The following is a 21,216-nucleotide window of genomic DNA, read 5'->3' as shown; positions in this document are numbered from 1 at the left end:
GAACCAAAAGTGATTGTGACCCAAAGGTGAGAAGGAGACTTTTTTTCTGACATCTTTCTGTACCCTTTGAATTATAAACCAAAGATACTGTACCTCTTAAAAAGCAATAACAATAAAATATCCTCCCACATTATTGAACACTTTGAATCAAGTTGGTAAAAAGTTTGTCATTTGTAAAGCAACTGAGAAATTGCCCATTGCCAAAATCAGAATCAGAAACACGCAACAATTCAACTATGCTCTTTAGTCTTTGCAAAGATGATAGATACATGTACACTGTAGAGGACACAGCTGTGGGTCTAACATGATTGAAAGTATTCACATATATGATTCTCTTTAAAAGTGACAAGTCTACAAACCCTTCTCAGTTGAGTAGAGAGAATTGTTTCTGTCTCTTCTGTTGAAGAATTGTTCTATGACATTCTGTAATAGGTATTAGATTTCTTATCTTAATAGATAATGCTATCAGATTAAGTATTACATGGAAACAGGAAGTCTACTGAAAAGAGGCAGATTCCTTCATATTGAAAAAAACCTAGTTCCTTCTATGCGGTAATCCAGTCTTTATAAGTAACAAGAACTTAGGAATCAAGACTTTTTTTTAGATGTTTTCATGGTTGAAAAGAGGAAAGGCTCATTTAATTTAGTAAATTTATTTCTGCTTGTGAAAACTAGAACAAGATATGAAAAATGTCATACGACATTAAGTTCAACACAATTATTAAATGCAAAGAAAACCTGTTTCAGATGTCTTTTAAAAAATTTGCAAATATGTATAAGAAATATCTAGCTCTATGAAGGGGGGTTTGTTTTAGAGCATGAGTGTTGCAGAAAACACAAATAAATTTGTTCCTCAGCATTTTAGAGGAAAAAATATCAAAATGCTAAAACAAATGGGATTTTCCTAGATTTCTCCCCCTTTAAACAAAAAGTAAGTTTTTAAATAACTCCTGAAAGGAAAAAATCAGAGAACAAAAACCAAAACATTCATATTCCATCAGAAATCAGCAATAAAGAAAAAGGTAAAAAACAAGTAGGAAAATTCCCCTGGGTCACACATAGACTGCAACCTAAACTTTGAAATAGACTACACTGAAAAGAGGCCCAAATAGTAGAAATTAACCTAAAGTTTAGAGTGATTTCATACATACTTTGATAATAAAATCAGTCAAACTATTATAAAACCCTCACATTGATAACTGGTTTTCAAAACAAGACTCACATGAGCTAATTATGATTTCGTTCATTAAAATGTTCTTATGTAATATAAAATTCAAGCATTTAAATACGTGAAAGCATAAAACTTAATATCCAAGCCTGGGAATCTTTATTCCATAGAACGGAAAAAGTGGAGCACTTCTGTTCAATGCCAAAGGGTAACTGCGGACTGTGAGGAAGACAGTTAGGAAGGTTTCCAAGAGGTGGTAAGGTGCTTTTATAAACGGGATTGATTTTTAAGCTAACAACACTATTTCAAACAATGAAGAAAGGGAGGCTGGATGATCTACAACCCTGTGCCTACGGACTGTAAGAAATCTGGAAAGATAACTTTCTTTTTTTTAAAAAGGTACAAAATGATATAAAAAGCTTCTACTTTGGGAGGGCGAAGACATTAGAGAGATGCACCTGTAAAAATAGACTAGCAACTTACAAAAAGAAAATATTTCAAAATACAGATTAGACTTGGTGTAATATGCATGAAACAACTCAGTATGTATTTTTTTTAAAGAGAAAAAATTTCCTGAAAATGTACCTGGATCACAAAATACAAAACAAAAATTTGAGGTAATCTAACCAATCAATGGTCAAAATCTGCAGATTTATATTATTCCTTGTGGGTTTAAAATCCTCTACTGACACAATAATGATCATACTTCTTATTCAAATAATCAGGCAGCCACAAACCTGGGCTGGGACCAGGGAATGGACACTACCTCTATAATCATCCCATTACTTTCCCGGTACTCACAGTTTCCTCTTTACAAAACAAGAGGACACACTGTTCTAAATGACCTCTGAAAACTCTTAAGTTAAAAAAAAAAGATTTTTGACACTATTAGTGAATTTTACAAGAACAGATATAGTTGTAGGGTATATTTTATGGCTATACAACTAAAGTGTAACTGTTGGCACTTTACATATATGCTCTATGGTATTAAACTAAGAGATGAAGATTTCTAGTTCAGGGTTTTAATCAGAAAGCTGACAGTTTGTACACATTACTGATATGATGGGGCAATTTCCAAATTCCCCATTCGTCAGTCATCTGATTATGGTACCTAAGTATCATTCCCCTCTAAAATAAGGATTCCAGGTCTGGGACAAGAATTATGTAACATCAACCTGGGTTGTCTTGTTATGCCTGAAAAAAAGGGGCTATCAAAGACTAATAGGGTGTGACAGACAACACAGGAGCTGATATGAAGGGGTTCCCACTGGCCAAAAGATGGGATAATTTGAAAATTTAAAAAAAATGACTAAAATAAATATAATTTTTAAAAAATGAATCATTAAAAATAAAAAAATCACTCATCAACTTTGGAGGTGTCAAGGACATCAGCACTTAACATTGGTAATTAAAGGAAGAAAAACCAAGTATTTATCTGTTTCTGTGAATTTATTTCATATCCTTAAGTTAAAAAAAGGAAGCCACAGAATATAATGTAGAGCATGAAACATGTAGAGTATAAAACAATCAAAATAGAATATAAAATAATAGGTGCATTTGTAAATATATATAAATGTAGAGAAAGGAAGTTCAAGGGATGGCCAAGTGACAAAGTCATCTCTGAGTCAGGCAGTTTGGGGATGAACGTGGACACAATGACATTTTCGCATTTAGCTAGTATACCATTATTTGAACCTTTGGCAATTAGAATATATTCATTTTACTTGTGTTAATGGAGAGGGAAAAGGCCACACAGTGTGAAAAGAAATGTCAATGGCTATACATACTTGAAGAAATAATATAAAAATAACTCGAGTTAGAATAAATGTTGAGGTTGTAAATATTTTAAATAGAGTCAAAGAATTTTTATTGCAAAATTACAAATGTAAGGCAACTTTATTTTTGGATAGAGTACTTTATGTATACAAAGAATAAACTAACCTTTATTTTGCATATGTATAGAAGAAATTAAAGTGTTTAGAACATAAGAAAATGTTTAATAAGAAGGTGACAATATTGTCACTTAGAAATAAAAGGGTATTCCGTAAGCAGGTATGGGAGTTATTTCATTCATGTAATTTTTGTTGTAGTTCCAGGACCTTATTTTGCAAGATTGTAACAATGAAAGGTGAAAATGTATTGGAATGGATAGAATTAAGTTTGAATCATGACAGATCCTTGTAACAGACCATGTATGAACATCATACTATATTGAATCAGCAGAAAATGAAAGCAGTATTAAAATAGCTAGTATTTAAAGGTATAATAAGACTTATATAGTCCCATGGGTGTTGGCTGTATCTTTGTTTAGTGCATGTTTCTGTAGAATGTAATTCACAACAAAATTTAGTGTATACGGGTGTGTGAGAGACACTGTTTTAAAATAAAGTTGCTTTTCAACAGACACCCCAAAATAACTAATCCACCCCCTTTCAAGTACTAAAAATCACATCATGAAAAAGAAATCCACAATCTAAAAATCTACTTTTTTAGAAATCCACCAACTAAAACATGGATTTTTCAAGTAAAATAGGACCACATTTCAAGTATCATTCCATACCATATGCTCCTCTCTTTCAAATAAATTGAGTCCCCGTAACAATATTTAAGTAGTGATCCAAGTCTAGGGGCCTAATGGAGACAGGGATTGCAGGAGGGAATAGCTTGCTTTTTCTTCAGAAAGCAAAGGGTAAGGGCCATACAACCAGATCATCTACTTACAGCACTACAGAAGGTGGGAAGTATGTATACAAATGGGATTAGAAAGTGTACTTCCCTGTAAGGAATCCACTAGCTTCCAGCCTCAGAAGAGGCCATCTACAGCCTCTGAGCTCCTCAGATTATTTGCTCAAATACAGAGCAAGAAGAAATTGGAGGCAGGTGTCTAACAGAGCAGACAGAGGGGATTAAGAAGAAAATGGTATTAAAGCCAGAGACTGGAACCTAAAAGTTTTCTCTTTTCTTTGTTTCATTTTAAAAAAACAACAGTATAAGTTCATCTGCATAGGAAAAAGAAGTTTGTGTGGCCGGCCACCTCTCACGCCTCCCTGGACTGCCACTGCACTTCACACATTCTTACAGTTGTTCTTAACACCCTGCATTGTAAGTCCTGGTTATGGGGGTGATCCTCAGCAGAGTGCTACCTTTGGATCTGCAGTGCCTACCATAATATCTAGCACAGTGAGGGCTCCATGGATATTGCTGTCCGAATGAAAGTTTATATAGTCTTCTATGAGGGCTACTTTAAATGCTAAGACACATTTGGATTTATAAAGTCAGTATTTCTGAGTCACGATGGGTAGTTAAAAAAAGGGATTATTTTTTTGAAGTTTGAATACAATTAGAATTTAAGCATGAAATGGTTCTGTAAAAAGAAGAAAAAGTGGGTGGAGTGGGGAGTTAGTGCTCAAATACAGGTCATAAACCACAATTTAAGGATTAAATGTCTAAAACGTAAAGTTTTAATTGTATACATTCAACACCAACCTCAACATTGTGTGTGAGAATTTGATCATCATTCAAGCCAAAGTTTTAAGAATTACACAGTGAACTGAGTACTTCAATACAACCGAAAATTAGAATTTTAAGGCAAGTTTTATTTTATTTACACCATCAAGATGTAATAAAAGGCTTCCAATGATAATAAATACAAGTTCAAAAAGACAAACAAATCAACTTACTCATTGCAGTCTATGTTTGGTGAAGGAAAATTTGCCATGACAAGGAGAGAACAATAAATCTAGATCAAATATCTATGACGTAAAAAGGGAAAACTCAGACTGTGCTAAGTGTGTTCCCCTCTACCCAAATACGCTAAAGGAGACTGTAAATCTTTCCACTGGGTCCACTGCTATACACATATTAGAACATGGTTTGATAATAGAGGTCAAAAATTTCAGAAATGTCAAATACAAATTCTAGGATTTCAGCCTAAGGAAACAAGTACAGGTGTGAACAAAGATTAAGGTACAAAAATAAATAATGTAGTATTGTTTTATAACACGAAAACCTGAAATCTATTCACATGCCCAGTGATAGGAGACCGGTCCAGTAAATTCAAGTATATCCATTCAGTACATTAGTCATCTGTAGGTGACTATATATAAAAAACGTTTGCAATATATAACTGAGTCAAAAATATGGTCACATAAAGACTGTTTAGCAATGAGTTTCTATATTCATATGCAAAAAGATCTACACACATGAATGTGTTGATGGTTACTTATTTCTAAAAGTGACTGATAAATTTACTTGAGAATTTAAACAAAAAGAAGAAAAAGAACAGTCTTTCCCCAAAAGTCCTAGTAAATTCTGTGGTTCTGAAGTTTTCTTACCTTCTCATTATTGCAGTAAGAATGTCAGAAATTATGAAGATTGTACAGTGTCTAGCGATCAAATGTAACATTGTGTGATCAAGTTCAATCTATTCTCTACCTTAGTCTCTGTTGAAGATTCTGCATTTGACATTCTTTCAAAGCTTAATACTCTTTTCCTGTCACTGCCTTTGACAGACTAAATAAATGAAAACGTGAGGAACAGTTAAATCACTTACTATATAGTTTTAGCAGATTGTAGTACATCTCGTCTCTATCACATTCAAATAGCTTCTGTGTCAGCTCCACTAATTTTTCCAGAGTTTCGACCTTAAAAATAAGATTAACAGATGAATCTACACTGTATGAAGGACGTATTAATATTTTATTGCTGACAAATAGCAGATGAATAATCCTCTAAATTTGCTTTATCCAAAGGGCAAATTATCTTTACTTCAAAAGTTAAAGGACTGAGCACAATATGAATGTACTTTATGTCACTGAACTGTACATTTAAAAATGGCTAAAATGATAAATTTTATGTTATGTATATTTTACCATAATTAAAAAATTTTTTTTAAACGTTAAAAGGCGGAAGGACCTTTTGGAGTCAAGAACACAACATGAATATCTGGTTGAGGCCACCTCCACAAATACGCATTTTGGAGAATTCAAAGATATGTGGGCCGGGCGCGGTGGCTCACGCCTGTAATCCTACCACTCTGGGAGGCCGAGGTGGGCGGATCGTTTGAGCTCAGGAGTTCGAGACCAGCCTGAGCAAGAGCGAGACCCCATCTCTACTAAAAATAGAAAGAAATTATATATGGACAGCTAAAAATATATATAGAAAAAAATTAGCCGGGCATGGTGGTGCATGCCTGTAGTCCTAGCTACTCGGGAGGCTGAGACAGGAGGATCCCTTGAGCTCAGGAGTTTGAGGTTGCTGTGAGCTAGGCTGACGCCACGGCACTCACTCTAGCCTGGGCAATAGAGAGAGACTCTGTCTCAAAAAAAAAAAAAAAAAAAAAGATATGTGGAGCAGAGAACCAGGTGGGGAGAACTCAATGAGTGTATCTTACATTAATAAAAATACTCTCCCACCTAAAAGTTATACTTTCCCTGCCCCGTGGCTTTTACTTGGCATGATGTGAACAGATCCCTGCCCTGGAGGAGGGAAAGCAGAAATTCCACTGGGCTCCACCAAGCAAGTCCTCCAGCCACTGAGGACTGATGCAGGCTTAAGTTGCCAAGGACACAAGGTCAGCCTGCTACAACCAACAACTGGAATAAACCAAGCCAAAATCTTCAAGGCCCAGGTTTTTTTAGGGTTTCTATCGTACCTCAGAAACACGAAATAAGCTCTTGCTTATTTGAAAAGCAATCGCTGCTTCCACAATGCTCTCTCTTGAAATCCCCAAATGTTCCTATGATATGAAGGACACTAGCCTTCTACTCACAGTGTTAGGTGATTGAGATGTCAGATATCAAACACAAACCTGATTGCTTGCAATACATCTGTCACAAAACCACTTAAGTCTTGCAGGTCGAGCTCTGATGCCTGGAGTCTATAAAATAAAATAATCACACAGTACCCCAAGTAAGTCATTAGCTAAATACTAATTTTTCCTTAAAGACAAATGGTTTTCCTTCTAATGAATTTGCTGCCAAATACATGCTAAACTTATACTAAATTACAACTATACTAAACTTATACACTAAACTATATATAGTAGTATATAACATATTAATGTATACTAAATTTATACCATAACTGCTAATAAACTGTAACTTAATCCCACAGTTATCAAACACCTTCAAGTAAGATTAGAACACAGCATAAAACACAACCTTTGTTTAACGTATATCTAGAAGATGCAGATTATTTCAAAATACTGCTTTGCAGGTCAGTGTTCATTCCATAAACCTTTAATTAATAAAATGGTTATGCTTTCTTTAGTCTAAAAAATAAACTAAACTCTAAAATATGTCAAATAAAACACATATGTGGGTATGAACACTCACATGTACACTCTTTCTCACTCTCTCGTACACAAACACAAAAATCACTTCAGATATCCCAATAGATTCAGGAGACAAAAACTACTAATATGCTACACAGAATTATTAACAATTGTCATAATAAAAAACCAATGGCTTTACTTTTAAAAGAAACATGCTTTGCAAAATTTACAGTGATAAAGGTATTCTAAAGACCACTACAAATGTTTGTCCAGCATCTAAAATTAAATACTTAAAAGAGTAAAACTAGCTAAGTACTTAAAATTTGTTCATAGTCTTCATTTATTTCAACAATTGAGACATATCTTCAGTTAGAAATTACTATGGTGTAGTCATTAAGTCTAGCTTCAAAGCACTTATTTTACAAGTTTGGATACTGGAATAACAGACAAACCATTTCAACATAATTCCAAGGATTTGTCACTCTAACTATAGTATTTTCATCATCTGTAAGGGGGCTTCACCATTAAATACTACATTTCAATCATAGCATTATGATAAGAAAACTACACACTCATTAGCCTTGGCTGCTCCACTCTAGAGGAGGTACCTTTACTGCTTTCTCCACTCAGCTCTGTTGATGAAACCAGGTATCCCTTGAATCTAATCTCTTATTTATAAGTCCTCATTATTTTTAATTTTAAAAAATAACACTGTACAATGTTAAATTAAGAACTGAGGCCAAAACTAACATCTTGCAGGTTTGGTGGAATGACAGAAAAAATGGTATAATAGAAGTTGGACAAGTACTCTTATTCTAACGATACAAGTATCCACATTTTGGGATATAAGAAATAAATGAATAGATTATTGAAAATATATTCTCAAATACCATTAATATCTTCATTTAGACATAATTTCTACTCAAGAATTTTCTTGCGTCATTTGTTTTGTTTCACATGCATTACATGGCAAATGAAACCAACATCAATGTAAAAAGCCCTTGGAAAACTAGCAAATAATCCTCTTTAGAACATGGCGAAATACAAGGGCTACATTCACTTACAACTTTTAATATTACTGTTGATCCAAATGTCAACGATCTAAACAGCACAACTTTTACAGCAAACTCTTTCTGTTTGTGACTGATTAATCTGCCTGTCACTGGCAGGACAGCTTATTTATACTGCAGATCTTCCTATGTTTCATTTTGAAATTGAGAGCTGTTTTCACATATAAATCTCAATCATCAAAAGAACATCTAGGTCAGATTAACTAAATCTCCTAGGCTGCTGTAATAGTCAACATTTCTGGCTTATCTCTTAACATCTTATTGAATTTTAAACACTACAAGTTGAAAGCAGAAATAGAAAATGTAATAAAAATACGAAGAAGAACAGAATTCTAATTAGGATGTTAAGTATAACATCAAAAACCAGTTAATGTTAATTAAAACAATGACTTACCTCCAATTCTTTCTGTTTTTGCTACATACAATATCTATTTAATGGATAGTGAGGATAAAATAATTATTTTAGTAGAAAAACTGGCATGTTTGTTTCCACCTGGGTTACTATGCTTCAAAAACCACAACTTTCTGCAGTTACAATTCAGGACTAGGTTCACTTGTACAGGGGGGAAAAAGTGATCCCAAATCAAAAATAATTGTCATTACTCTAATTTTACTACATTACTCGGATGTAAATCTGCTAGTATCATAATAAGCTTCTATGTATACTAGTAAAAATAGAATATAAAATAATTATCACCTTTCATGTGAAAAGAAATAAACTATTTTCTACTGTATTTCAAACTCTATCTCAAGGAAGATTATCTTAAATTTGACGCAAACACAAAATCAGGCCATGGATACTGACAACTGACTTGTCTTTTTCTTCTGTCTTTTTCCATGACTTTATCTACTGCCTCATCTTGATTTATAAGCAAAACCCGGAAAAGCTACAAAAATAAGTGTTTTGTGGTTTACCTAAAAATAATATGGAAAATATTGCTGTTATTTTTGGTGAAGAAAATAAATTTTGTATAGTTTATTTTAATCTAAAAAAAATTGACTCAAACAGAAAATTTCATCTGTTTTTTCTTACCACTATTGCTCAAAATGTAAAATGGAGAAAACAACAAAACCCCACCCTAGCCTCATGGCATGTAGTTAGAATAGTAGAAGGAAAAGTCACGTGCACAAGGGCTTCAAAGAGGGGACAAACAAAACCAGAAACCTGCTGGCACAGTGGTGCACACCGTAGTCCCAGCTACTCGAGAAGCTGAGGCAGGAGGATCCCTAACTTAAGGCCATGAGTTCGAGGCTGTGGTGTACTATGATTGCACCTGTGAGTGGCCAATGGCCTCTAAAGCCTAGGCAACAAGAGTGAGACCCTGTCTCTTAAAAAAACAAAACAAAACAAAAACAAAAACAAAACCCCAACCCAAGTACAGCTGACCCTCAAACAACACAGAGGTTAGGGGCACTGCCCCTTGCCCCTGCAGTTGAAAACCCGTCGTGCATAACTTTTGACTTCCTAAAGACTTAACTACTAATAGCCCACTGTTGAATAGAAGCCTTAAAGATAACATACACAGTCAATTAACACATGTATATTTTAGGTATTATATACAGTATTCTTACAATAAAGTAAGTTAGAGAAAAGAAAATACTAATATCATAAGAGAGAAGACGTTTACAGTACTGTTTTTATCGATACCCTAAGTTTACATCATTGTTTACAAGGTGAATTTCTGTCTATCTGAAATGGTAGGCAACTGCAGCTGCAGACCTCAATCTACAGCACATACAAGCAATTCAAGTTTCTCTTGTAATATCATCACTTTTCTCTGCTTCTTGGGAACACCTCCAGCATCACTAGTGGCACTGCATATGGGTCCCATGGTGTTATCCAAGGTTTATGGATGAAAAATAAGCAAGAGTTGACTTTTTACTGTGAAATGCAGTTTAGTGGGGAGATGAACTGCTCACAGGAAGATGATTAGTGTCACGGGGTATTTTAAGCAGGTACTGGGAACACTTAAACTTACCACAACAGCAATAAGAGGTAGCTACGAAATTATTACAGTAGTACAGTATTACCATGGTGAATTTTATACAGTTATAATACTGCATCTTTATGTTTTTTTACATTTCTTTCATGTACAGTCTCTGTGTGCATAAGTTTTGATAAATTTAACTTTTTATAATAGATTTGTGTATATTTTATGGTAATAAATGATAAAATAGACTACTATCTACATACATTTTATCCATTTATGACATATCTTTTTCTTAATTTTTTCATTATTTCTAGGCTACACTGTTCATCTGTGTATTTTTTCAAATCTCCAAAACACCTTTTCCAATGTATTTCCTGGAAAAAATCTGCGTGTAAGTGGACCTACGCAATTCAAACCTATATTGTTCAAGGGTCAATTCAGTTTATCCGCATGGCTAGGACAGAGCAAGGGAAGAAAAAGGGTATCATGGCACATACTAAACATTTTAGCATTTGTCCTTTTCTCTAAAATCTTCAGAGACAGACTTAAAACCATGTTTCATAAGGAGGAAAACAGGCCAGGCAAATCAAATTAACAATCTAACTATCATAAACTACACATGATCCATTTGACCAGGTGTTACAGGAGATATTAAATGAACTACCTCATGGGAGGTGGGGGGTAAAAATTAGCATGAGAACTGACATATTTTGAAATTGTGGAGGTCAAGGGAAAAAAATCTAGCTCTAAAATCCATTTTGTATATATAGGATCCATCCTGGCTTATTAAGGAATGCAAATTGAAATAAAACCCTGAATTTGATCTAGTAAATAACAAAAGGAAGAATAACAAAGATTGGGAGACCACTGGAATCTAAACTTTTGGTCTTAAACCAGAAGCCATCAAGAGAGTTTGTCTCCCTCTGAGAAGACATCAAATTTACTCTGGCTGCAATATGATGGAAGGGAAAACAGCAGATAAGAAGAGAGGGAAAAGTCAAGAAAGAGTAATTTCAGCCGGGCGCGGTGGCTCACGCCTGTAATCCTAGCACTCTGGGAGGCCTAGGCGGGTGGATCGCTTGAGGTCAGGAGTTCGAGACCAGCCTGCGCAAGAGCAAGACCCCATCTCTACTAAAAATAGAAAGAAATTATATGGACAACTAAAATATATATATATATATATACAAAAAATTAGCCGGGCATGGTGGTGCATGCCTGTAGTCCCAGCTACTCGGGAGGCTGAGGCAGTAGGATCGCTTAAGCCCAGGAGTTTGAGGTTGCTGTGAGCTAGGCTGATGCCATGGCACTCACTCTAGCCCGGGCAATAGAGTGAGACTCTATCTCCCAAAAAAAAAAAAAAAAAAAAAAAAGAGTAATTTCAGAGAAAGGGTAAATTGTTTTGATAGTTCAGATATCGAGGGGTCAGGAGATCGTGGAGGTTGGGATGGTACAGAGGAACCAGCAGAAAATTGGAAATCAGCGCCTGATTTCAGATTCCATGGCTATTATAGATTGAGTCTCTCTTATCCAAAATACTTGAGACCAGAAGTGTTTTGGATATCAGATTTTTTTTTATTTTGGAATATTTACATTGTATTTACCAGTTGACCATTCCAAATTTGAAAATCCAAAATCCAAAGTGCTCCAATGAGCATTTCCTTTGAGTGTTATGTTGGCACCCAAAAAGTTTTGGATTCTGGAGAATTTCAGATTTCAAATTTTCAGATTAGGAATACTCAACCTGTACTAACTAATAAACAAGCTTCATATCCCATACTCTGAACTTAAGTTTCTTTACCCGAATTACATCTCTAAGTTGTTTTGTGAGGCTCATATGAAGATGTACATGACTGTTATCAGTCATACTGTTTAGCTGGTAATCTAGGTTTGAACCCCAGGGGAAGAGGCTGGAATAAGATATGCTAAGTTTAAAGCAGAATCTTACTTATCTTTGTGTTTGCATGGACAACCGGGCAGTGGCTGAGACATGGCAGGCATTCAGAAAGTGACTCCTAAACTGCTCAAAGAGTTAAGGATAAAATTAAATATCTCCTTATAGAAACTTTTAATATGGTTATTTAACATTTCATACCATTATTTAACTTTTTATATTTGTGTATGAGTCTCTCCCTGGATTTAATATCTGGTCTTGAAACACAGAATGAGTAATGCACAAAGTTTTACTTTATTTAAATGGTTTGGCAACACTCTCTTCTTGGGAGATAACTGAACTATGTTAAAAGATAATACACTAGAAGAAATAAGTCATTTATTGTTTGTTTGTTTACAAAGAAATATCATCTTATTTTACCATCATACCTAGCTTTAGAAGTGTTGGAATAGAACTCAGGAGGTCAGGTTTAAGTTCAGTCTCTGCTACTATGAACCATAAAGTTAGAGGTCTCATCCATAAAGACATAACAACATTACTGTCTTTATGTATCAGGGGACTTAAAAATGGTAATGAGGCTGAGAGCAGTAGCTCACACCTATAATCACAGCACTTTGGGAGGCCAAAGTAGGAGGGTCTCTTGAGGCCAGGAGTTCAAGATCAGCCTGGGCAACATTGCAAGACTCTGTCTCTAAAAAATAGTTTTAAAAAATTAGCTAGGCATGGTGGTGCATTCCTGTAATCCTAGCTACTCAGGAGGCTGAGGCAGGATTGCTTGAGCTCAGGAGTTCGAGGTTATAGTGAGGTGTAACTGCCACTGCACCCCAGCCTGGGTGACAGAGCAAAACTTTCTCTTAAAAAAAAAAATGGTAATGGCATTTGCCCCATTTCTAAGAAATGATCCTAAGTGAATAATCTGAAAACCAGATATGCCTGTGAGTAAAGATGTGAATTATTATTATTATTCTTACTTCTTATAATAGTGAAAATTTTTCTCAAAGGAGAAAGGGACAAATAAACTTTGGTTCATTTGTAAAATGGAATTATATGGCCATTAAAAATAATGCTTAGAAGCGTTCTTAATTATATGCAAGGAAATGAAGAGGCGGTGAAGAAAGTACTAAATAAGTTAGACGATTCAATTCATTGCAATTATATGCAAAAGAAATATACATTGAATAAAATGTCAGAAAAACCATGAAGAATAGTGAGTCTTTATACTCTGCATATTTTAAGTGAGAAAATGTGTTAAGTTTTAGTAGAGTCTATACACAGGGGAAAAAAATCAGATAGATCATCTTTACTGGCAAAACACAGAATATATTTCACACACTGTATTTACCTGATATAATCATGTAAGTTTATAAAACTAATTTGTGAACATTTCCTCAATGACATGTTTCATTCCAGAACATGCCATAAGAACAGAAGAAGAAACTGGAGATAGTTAGCCTACAGAGGATATGTCTGCAGGAGAGACAAAAGGGTTGACTTCAACACAGGGAAGAATGTCACATAGAAGGAGGGGAATCAGACTAATATTTCTTAAGTGTTTAATAATGTACCAGACACTCTAGATATCATCTTACTAGTGTTATCTAACAAGAGTCCTAAGAAGCAGAACAAGGATAAAGGGTAGAAGCACCTCCTTGCCTCAGGGCCTTTGCACAGGCAGTTCCCTCTGCCTGGAATGTTGTCTCCACTCTATGGGGCTGGCTGGCTCCCAATTCGTCTTTTAGTGCTGATCCCACATATCACTACCTCAGAAAGACCTAGTCTGAAATAGGTCCTGTGTACAATGTTTTGTCTTACAGAAATTACTGCATTTTACAGGTTTTTTTTTTTTAAAGGTCTATCTCATCAACTAGACTCTAAGATGTGATAGACAATTGTTTGCTAAAGGAAGGAGGGGAGAGAGAGATGAGGGAGGAAGGAAGAAAGAAAGGGACAGAGGGAAGGAAGGAAGGAGGGGAAATTGGTCACAGTGGAAAGTCACACAAATGCTATTAACAACCTTAGCTTTAAAAACTTCATTCTAGAAGTTTCAGATGAAGAATCTGCCAGTGACAACCCTTAAGAGTTCAGGATAGGAGATGCTATATCAGATCTAACTCTCATGCCTCTGTTAATTGATCCTACCTTCTGTTAACTAAGGTCTGTAAGTTTCAACTATGTATCATTTGAGGTGACTGAGTAAAGTGTCTTAAAAATCCCCACAACCAACGTCCTGAGACAGATCTTTATTAATCTTACTGCCTCAAACCCTCTTTAATCTATTCTGCAACCTTCTGCTAGTATAAATTTCTTTTTAACCCTGTTTACAGTTCATTATCTTCTGAATTAACTCCAATTTCCTTATTCTGATACTGAGGGTCTCTAAATTCTGGAAACAATCTACCCCTTTAAAATATTTCTCACAAATCTTATACCTCAGGATGCATGAACTATGTAGAGATTTCCCTTTTCTGCTTCTTTGCTCTACCTCTAATACACTTTCCAACCCCATCAACCTCCCAAATGCTAAAGTGCTACCACAGCCATATCCTATTTCCTCCAGGAAGTCTTTCCTAATTTCCTACACTGGGAATAAGTTCAACTCTTGAACTCTCCAAACTACTTATATCTTTCTCATAGTGGGGTTTATGTATCTTCATATATTAATTTCATTTTCAAAGGGCTTCATATTAGCTCCTTGAGAGCTGATCTTAGTCTGATTCACTTTGTTCTCTTTCAGAGTACAAAAATACTTTTTCTAAGTATAAAAATATATATGCTCATTATAGAAAACTCAAAAACTACAGAAGAATATTTAAAAAAAAATACTACCTATTATTCTACCCTCCTGCAATAATGCAAGTATAGAAATAAAATATAAGACTATTTAAATGTATAATATATATGTATACCAACTCATTTCTAAAACAAAACAGGTCATATTTATACATTGAATCTTGCCTGTATCTTTCTTCTTTTTATGTGAGCATTATAACTGGTTTATCTTTTTTTTTTTTTTTTTTTTGAGACAGAGTCTCACTCTGTTGCCCAGGCTAGAGTGAGTGCCGTGGCGTCAGCCTAGCTCACAGCAACCTCACACTCCTGAGCTCAAGCAATCCTCCTGTCTCAGCCTCCCGAGTAGCTGGGACTACAGGCATGCGCCACCATGCCCGGCTAATTTTTTTCTATATATATTTTTAGCTGTCCATATAATTTCTTTCTATTTTTTTAGTAGAGATGGGGTCTCGCTCTTGCTCAGGCTGGTCTCGAACTCCTGAGCTCAAACGATCCGCCCACCTCGGCCTCCCAGAGTGCTAGGATTACAGGCGTGAGCCACCGCGCCCGGCCATAACTGGTTTATCTTGTTACTTTGAATACAAGGAAACTTTGGAAATTCAACTGTGGTGAACCTACCCATTGATAAAACACTATTGGTTTTGGGGGAATGACAAAAATATTGTTCAAGACTTACGGTATACTTTCAGATGCTCTTATGATCCTGGTTTATTAATTTTCATTACTTTTTATATTTTCAATAACCCTTAAAAACTATAGGTCTTGAATTTTAATGGCAAAAAAAAGCAGGTTCCCATTCCCCAATTAACCATAAAAAAAAAAAACCCCAAACACCTAAAAATGTACTTCAGTATAGTCTCGCATATTACACACCTTGTTGTCCTACTCAGTACCTGCAGTGGTTCTGTAAGGTTATTCTTTACCCTTTAAAAATTTGTACACATCTCCTATGAAAATTCTGTCATCAACAGACAGCCATTCCTAAACGATTTTGTATACCGGCAAAGCTCTAAAGTAATTAAGAGGCAGTCTTCTCTTGCCTATTCTCGTGACATGCATGTACCTGATGCTAAGCATCACGTTGTGAATTATGTGAGGTAAAAAAGACAACACAATCCCTACCTTTAAGGGACAAAGAGAATTAATATTATTAATCATTTACTATAATCTAGGAAGCATGCAAAATGCTTTACATACATTATGTGATTGAATCTTAAAGACAGATATTACATTCCCTTTTAGAGGAGGAAGTTTAGAAAGGTTTAGTGCCTTGCCCATTACGACACAAGCAAGAAAATGACAAAACGAGAATTCACCTTTATGCCTTTGGCTCTTTCTATTATATCTTTCTTACTACATAAAGAGAGGCACATGCTTTCCTCCTGTAGAGCCACTCATTGCTGTTATCGGAAAACCTGAGCTTCATTTCTCCTCTGATCAGTGACCTGGTAATACTGATACTGTGCATACAGAGCAGCAGAACTCAATCGGCAGACAGGGCCTCTCATTTTCAGAGTCACTGTGCACTTTCAATGGAAAAACTTACATCATTTTCTAGAAAATACAAATGAACTACTTGAACGACAGAAGCATCTGCCCAAGATAGCACGTGCCACTGTCTTCTGACAGGTAAGTAGATTGAGTCATAAGACAGAAAGAATAAAGTTCTAAATTAATTTTACAGTCCTCCTTTCTTATACTAGACTTTTCCTTCAAAAACATCAAGAGAAACAATAATAATTTTTCTGGGTTGTGTGCCCATACTTTCAATTTCATGATAAGCAGTCATTAATATACAAATAAGGCCAAACATCACCTTTGCATCCTGCCCACTGCAGATATTTTTGGAAAAAGACACGGAATAAAAGCAAAATATGGATCTTAGAGAAACATGATTACTGATATAAGTTAACAGTTTTAATCACATGAAACAACTTTTCTTAAGGCAATGGATCCATCTTCTGTGGAATGTTTTATTTTCTTAGGGGACACAGAATTATTTAATAGTGAAATCAAATTTGGACAGACTTTATAGTTGGCCTTTGACTTATCAATTCCAGTAAGGAAAATTCAGTAAAGCCTAAAAAAAAATATACTAATCCTAAATAGGCCAAGTTTGTCACCTACCATTTCCCATAAGCTGCTTACCATAGTACAAAAAAAAAAAAAAAAAAAGAGGAGGAAAATTTAAATTAAATGCCAAACAGTTGCAGACAGCACTTGTTTGGCTGATTAACTTGTAGACAAGCATTACAAATAAATCTGAGCATGGTCTGCAGCAAATTAAATTCCACTGCTTTTAAGAACAAAGAATTCTTCGGCAAAGAGGATTAGCAACTTTACACCCAGGAATGCCAGTTTAATTTAATTGTTCCACAATCCAAGATTTAATATGCAAATATCATTTTGATATATAATAGTGAATTTAACAAAGTGAGGAAACAAATTCAATATACAACCAGACTGCCTTTTCTGAACTGTAATTATATACAATAAAGAAGCTGGCCGAGTTCCCCCCTCCCTCCACATTATTGGGACTGAATTCTATTAACATGAATCAGAACAACTGTAATTAAAGGTTAAAATTTTTAAATGTATTCTAATTAAGAGTCTAAATAGCTGTACAATTAGAATACTGTAGTTAAAAACCACACCTCAATGATCTTCTTGGCCTCTTTGTAATTTCCTGTTTGCAGGAAGGCAAAGAAGAGATCATAGAGCATCATCATTTCACCTTGTTTGTGGCTCACAAAGTCCATTGCTACAGGAAAGAAGAAGATATATTAGAAGGGAAAAAAAGGAGAAATGCAATATCATATAAAGTTCTAGAAAAACCAAGAAAACTTTATCTTAAAAACAAATATTAAAAATAACTTAAAGATTAGAGCTATACTAATTTTCTGTTATATTCCTTAGCTAATAGTGTACACGTATGACATTAAATATCTAAGAATAGCATTGAAGAGAACTAATGAGGATAAGCATAAAAAATCTTCAAAAAGATCATAGAGGGGCAATTTTTAAAGATGAACAGTTATTAAAATCAAGGACATTTATAATATAAAAAATCTATTTTTCTTTTCTATTCACAAGTGTAACAAAGTCTCTCTGGATGCACTTGTCTCCTGTTGAAGTTTCTCTTCACAACAATACATTAAAATTAAATAAGTAAGAAGGAACAAAATCCAACTACATTAAGATATTAGAAGGTACCAACCTTTCTGAATTAGATCAGTCTCGCCTTTCTCTACCAGTTTACATAAGACATCATGAATCCTTGGTAATATTTTAAACTTTTCATAGCAGTCAATGGCGGCGTCAAGAGCACCAGGTAAATCATCCCTTGGAAACATTAAAAAATTCACAATGAATACAATGTATCTAATTCAGTTTAGTCTTTTAGTAACAATTTTAGAGAGATGTATAATGATCAATCAAAATGTAAACTACTGAGCTTAACTTAAGATAGAAAACCACCAAGCCAAATGGAAGAAAAAAAGAGAGAAATAATCCTTACACATAAAAATACATGTTCAGAATACACACATCATTAGCAGTCCACTATTTATCCACCCTGCTCCATCTTTTATTATTTTGCTTGCTAAATGGTACTTTTTTAAAAAAGTCCAAATAGATGAAGACATTCTCTGACTTTATAATGAATAAAATCTGACTTTATGTAGTAAGTTGCCATGAGAATGTATTGTCTCTAAAAGCAAGGACTATGGTCTTTTCCACCTACTTAATGTGCCTTTATGACCCTCAATCATTTCAGATTTGGGAAACTTTATTAAATGTCCATCAAACGCCTATCAAAGAATTTTCAAGCACTTTCCATCTTTATCATAGTATTTTTCATACTGCCACCTCACTAGCTAAATAGGAAATAATCTCAGGTTTCATATATACAATAGAATTTACTATTGTTAAAACTAGGATATTCCGTGGGTCAGTGAATTCTAGGAGAACTCTAAACATTTTTTCATTAGCGGTTAAGTTTTCACAAATTATTTCTAATTAGAAAGTCAAGGCTTCTTTTATGTGGTGAGAAATTATAAAGATATCGTCATCAAATCAGAGTGTCTTCAACAACGGTGTGGAAATACATTCCTGTGAGTTCTCAAAAAGTACTTTTGATCCTTTAAAAGGAAAATGACAGTATGAGAAATATGTAAGAACTTGGGAGAGTTATAGAGATTATATGACCCAATTCTACTTGCCATCCCCTTTTATTTTTAAAGAGGAGGAAATGGAAGCATCTGGAAATTGACTGATTTGCCTAAGGTTACCAGGTGCACAGAAGAAGGCACTGGCAAGCAGGTCCCTGGACTTCCCGATCAGTTCGGTACATCTAAGTACACACATTCTTTAGTAAAAGCACTGCTGTGTGAACAACCTAATAAAGTGGTACAATTTGGAATAAGAAATTAAAGATTTTTGGAAAAAGAATATGAAATGTATTTCAAAAGAGGCATGATTAAAGACATGAACCCAAGTACAATTAGTGACAATCTTTGCAGAAAATACAAATTTCTCTCACATACACAACCATTTTCAAAAGAAAGTCTTTTTACATTTTCTGTTAAAGCCTTAACATTTTTGTCCATTATACAAATGTTATGTTGCCCTAGAGTGAATTGAGTGAATTACTATTTTATCTAGATTAAGATTTTAAGCTGTACCAAAAAAGTTAAATACAATGAAAAAGCGTTAATTTTATTGCAAGAATACTGACACGGTGAAAGCGAGCCTATCCTGATGCAACTCTACCTTATCCCCTTACTAGGCCCTGTTTACAGTGCATCTTCTGGCACCCCACAGAGTCATTTGAATTTTTGTCATTTGGGGTGAAGACTAAATTACAGGTTAATTTCAAAACTGCAAGTAGATGTTGCAGGCTAGATTACTGTCATACAAGAGAAATGGTACAGCAGCTACCACGTATGATATAAAGCTTTTATATAATCAGTATTTTCCCTTGCTTCAGACACAGGTTCAGTTATTGCCTTTCTAGAATTCTGCTTAACGAAAAACTACTAAAACATTTTGAAGAGCAAAACTAACACATAATGATTTTTTTTAAGCAGCAAGATTTGTTTTTTCAGATCAATTCCCAAACTAGAATACTACTGTCTCAATTGTATTTCCCCTACATTAGGTCAAAGCTATCAATAAATGAGCGAATAATTGTTCTGTCAATCAAAGCGACATGTTAATAGTCTTTGGTCTCCAAATATATGCTTCTGAAGATTATACATGTTCAGAACAACAACAGAAAAGACAAGAATAGCAAAATGGAAATAATTCATATGTTTGTTAGTAATTTTAAGTACCAATGCTACTGCTCTTAGGTTGCCAACAAAATGAAATAGAAATTTATAATGAAACACTTCATACAAAGTGTATTGGAGATAGAAATGAACTAAATGACTAGTCAGTTCTTTTCAGTCTCTACTATCTACATTCTAACTTGTGGCTGGACCATGTCATTTTAAAACGACAAAAATTTACATTCTTCACATAATTTATATCATCAATAGTCTTTCATTTTAAAGCTTGAAAACGTAGGGGATGGATATGAAAAATATGAAAAAAGCATCTAAGATTTGCATGGCTACGAAGACAGCTATATACTCAAAGGACTCTGGATTTCAATTCCAACTGATAAATCAGGACACTTATGTAGCTCAGCTGTAGCATGTGATACGTTTCTAGAAGTGGAGACGAAAAGCAGATTATCACAATGGCTGAACTCGAGGGCCTTCAGGTTCCTTCCCAGTTCTAATACTGTGAGGTTCTATGAATATGTGCTTATTAGGTTCATGTACTCACATGTCTCATGCCAGCAGACAAAATCATCACATAAAAATACCACTTTTAATAGGCAGGATGAAATCAGTAAGAGCAGTACAATACCAAAAAGAGAAAGATGCAAACTGCGTTACAGCCAAAATGTGGGACATCACATTATCAACTGGTATACTTTCAGCTTCTGTGACCTAAAGTGATCTGTGATCTCCTTTGTAAATTAGAAATGACTTAAAACCCTACTCAAAAATAACAATAATCCTTTGATGGAATGCTTTGAAGAA

At 34.7% G+C, this 21,216-nt stretch overlaps 1 protein-coding gene across 1 annotated transcript in view; it reads right to left on the bottom strand.

Annotated features, from left to right (window-relative positions):
- The window catches only part of LRPPRC (leucine rich pentatricopeptide repeat containing), a 111,620-nt gene that overhangs the window by 29,253 nt on the left and 61,151 nt on the right, over positions 1–21,216 (bottom strand). Inside the window, exons 24-27 of the mRNA XM_069495137.1 lie at positions 18,342–18,466; positions 17,779–17,885; positions 6,978–7,046; positions 5,721–5,811 (exon numbers count right to left, since the gene is read on the bottom strand). Coding sequence (XP_069351238.1) covers positions 5,721–5,811; positions 6,978–7,046; positions 17,779–17,885; positions 18,342–18,466 — 392 coding nt within the window. The remainder of the gene's footprint in view (positions 1–5,720; positions 5,812–6,977; positions 7,047–17,778; positions 17,886–18,341; positions 18,467–21,216) is intronic.

The sequence above is a fragment of the Eulemur rufifrons genome, chromosome 19 (assembly GCF_041146395.1).
Source record: "Eulemur rufifrons isolate Redbay chromosome 19, OSU_ERuf_1, whole genome shotgun sequence".
Taxonomy (NCBI): domain Eukaryota; kingdom Metazoa; phylum Chordata; class Mammalia; order Primates; family Lemuridae; genus Eulemur; species Eulemur rufifrons.
The sequence above is the reverse complement of the archived record's forward strand: the minus strand, read 5'-3'. Positions and strand labels throughout refer to the sequence as shown.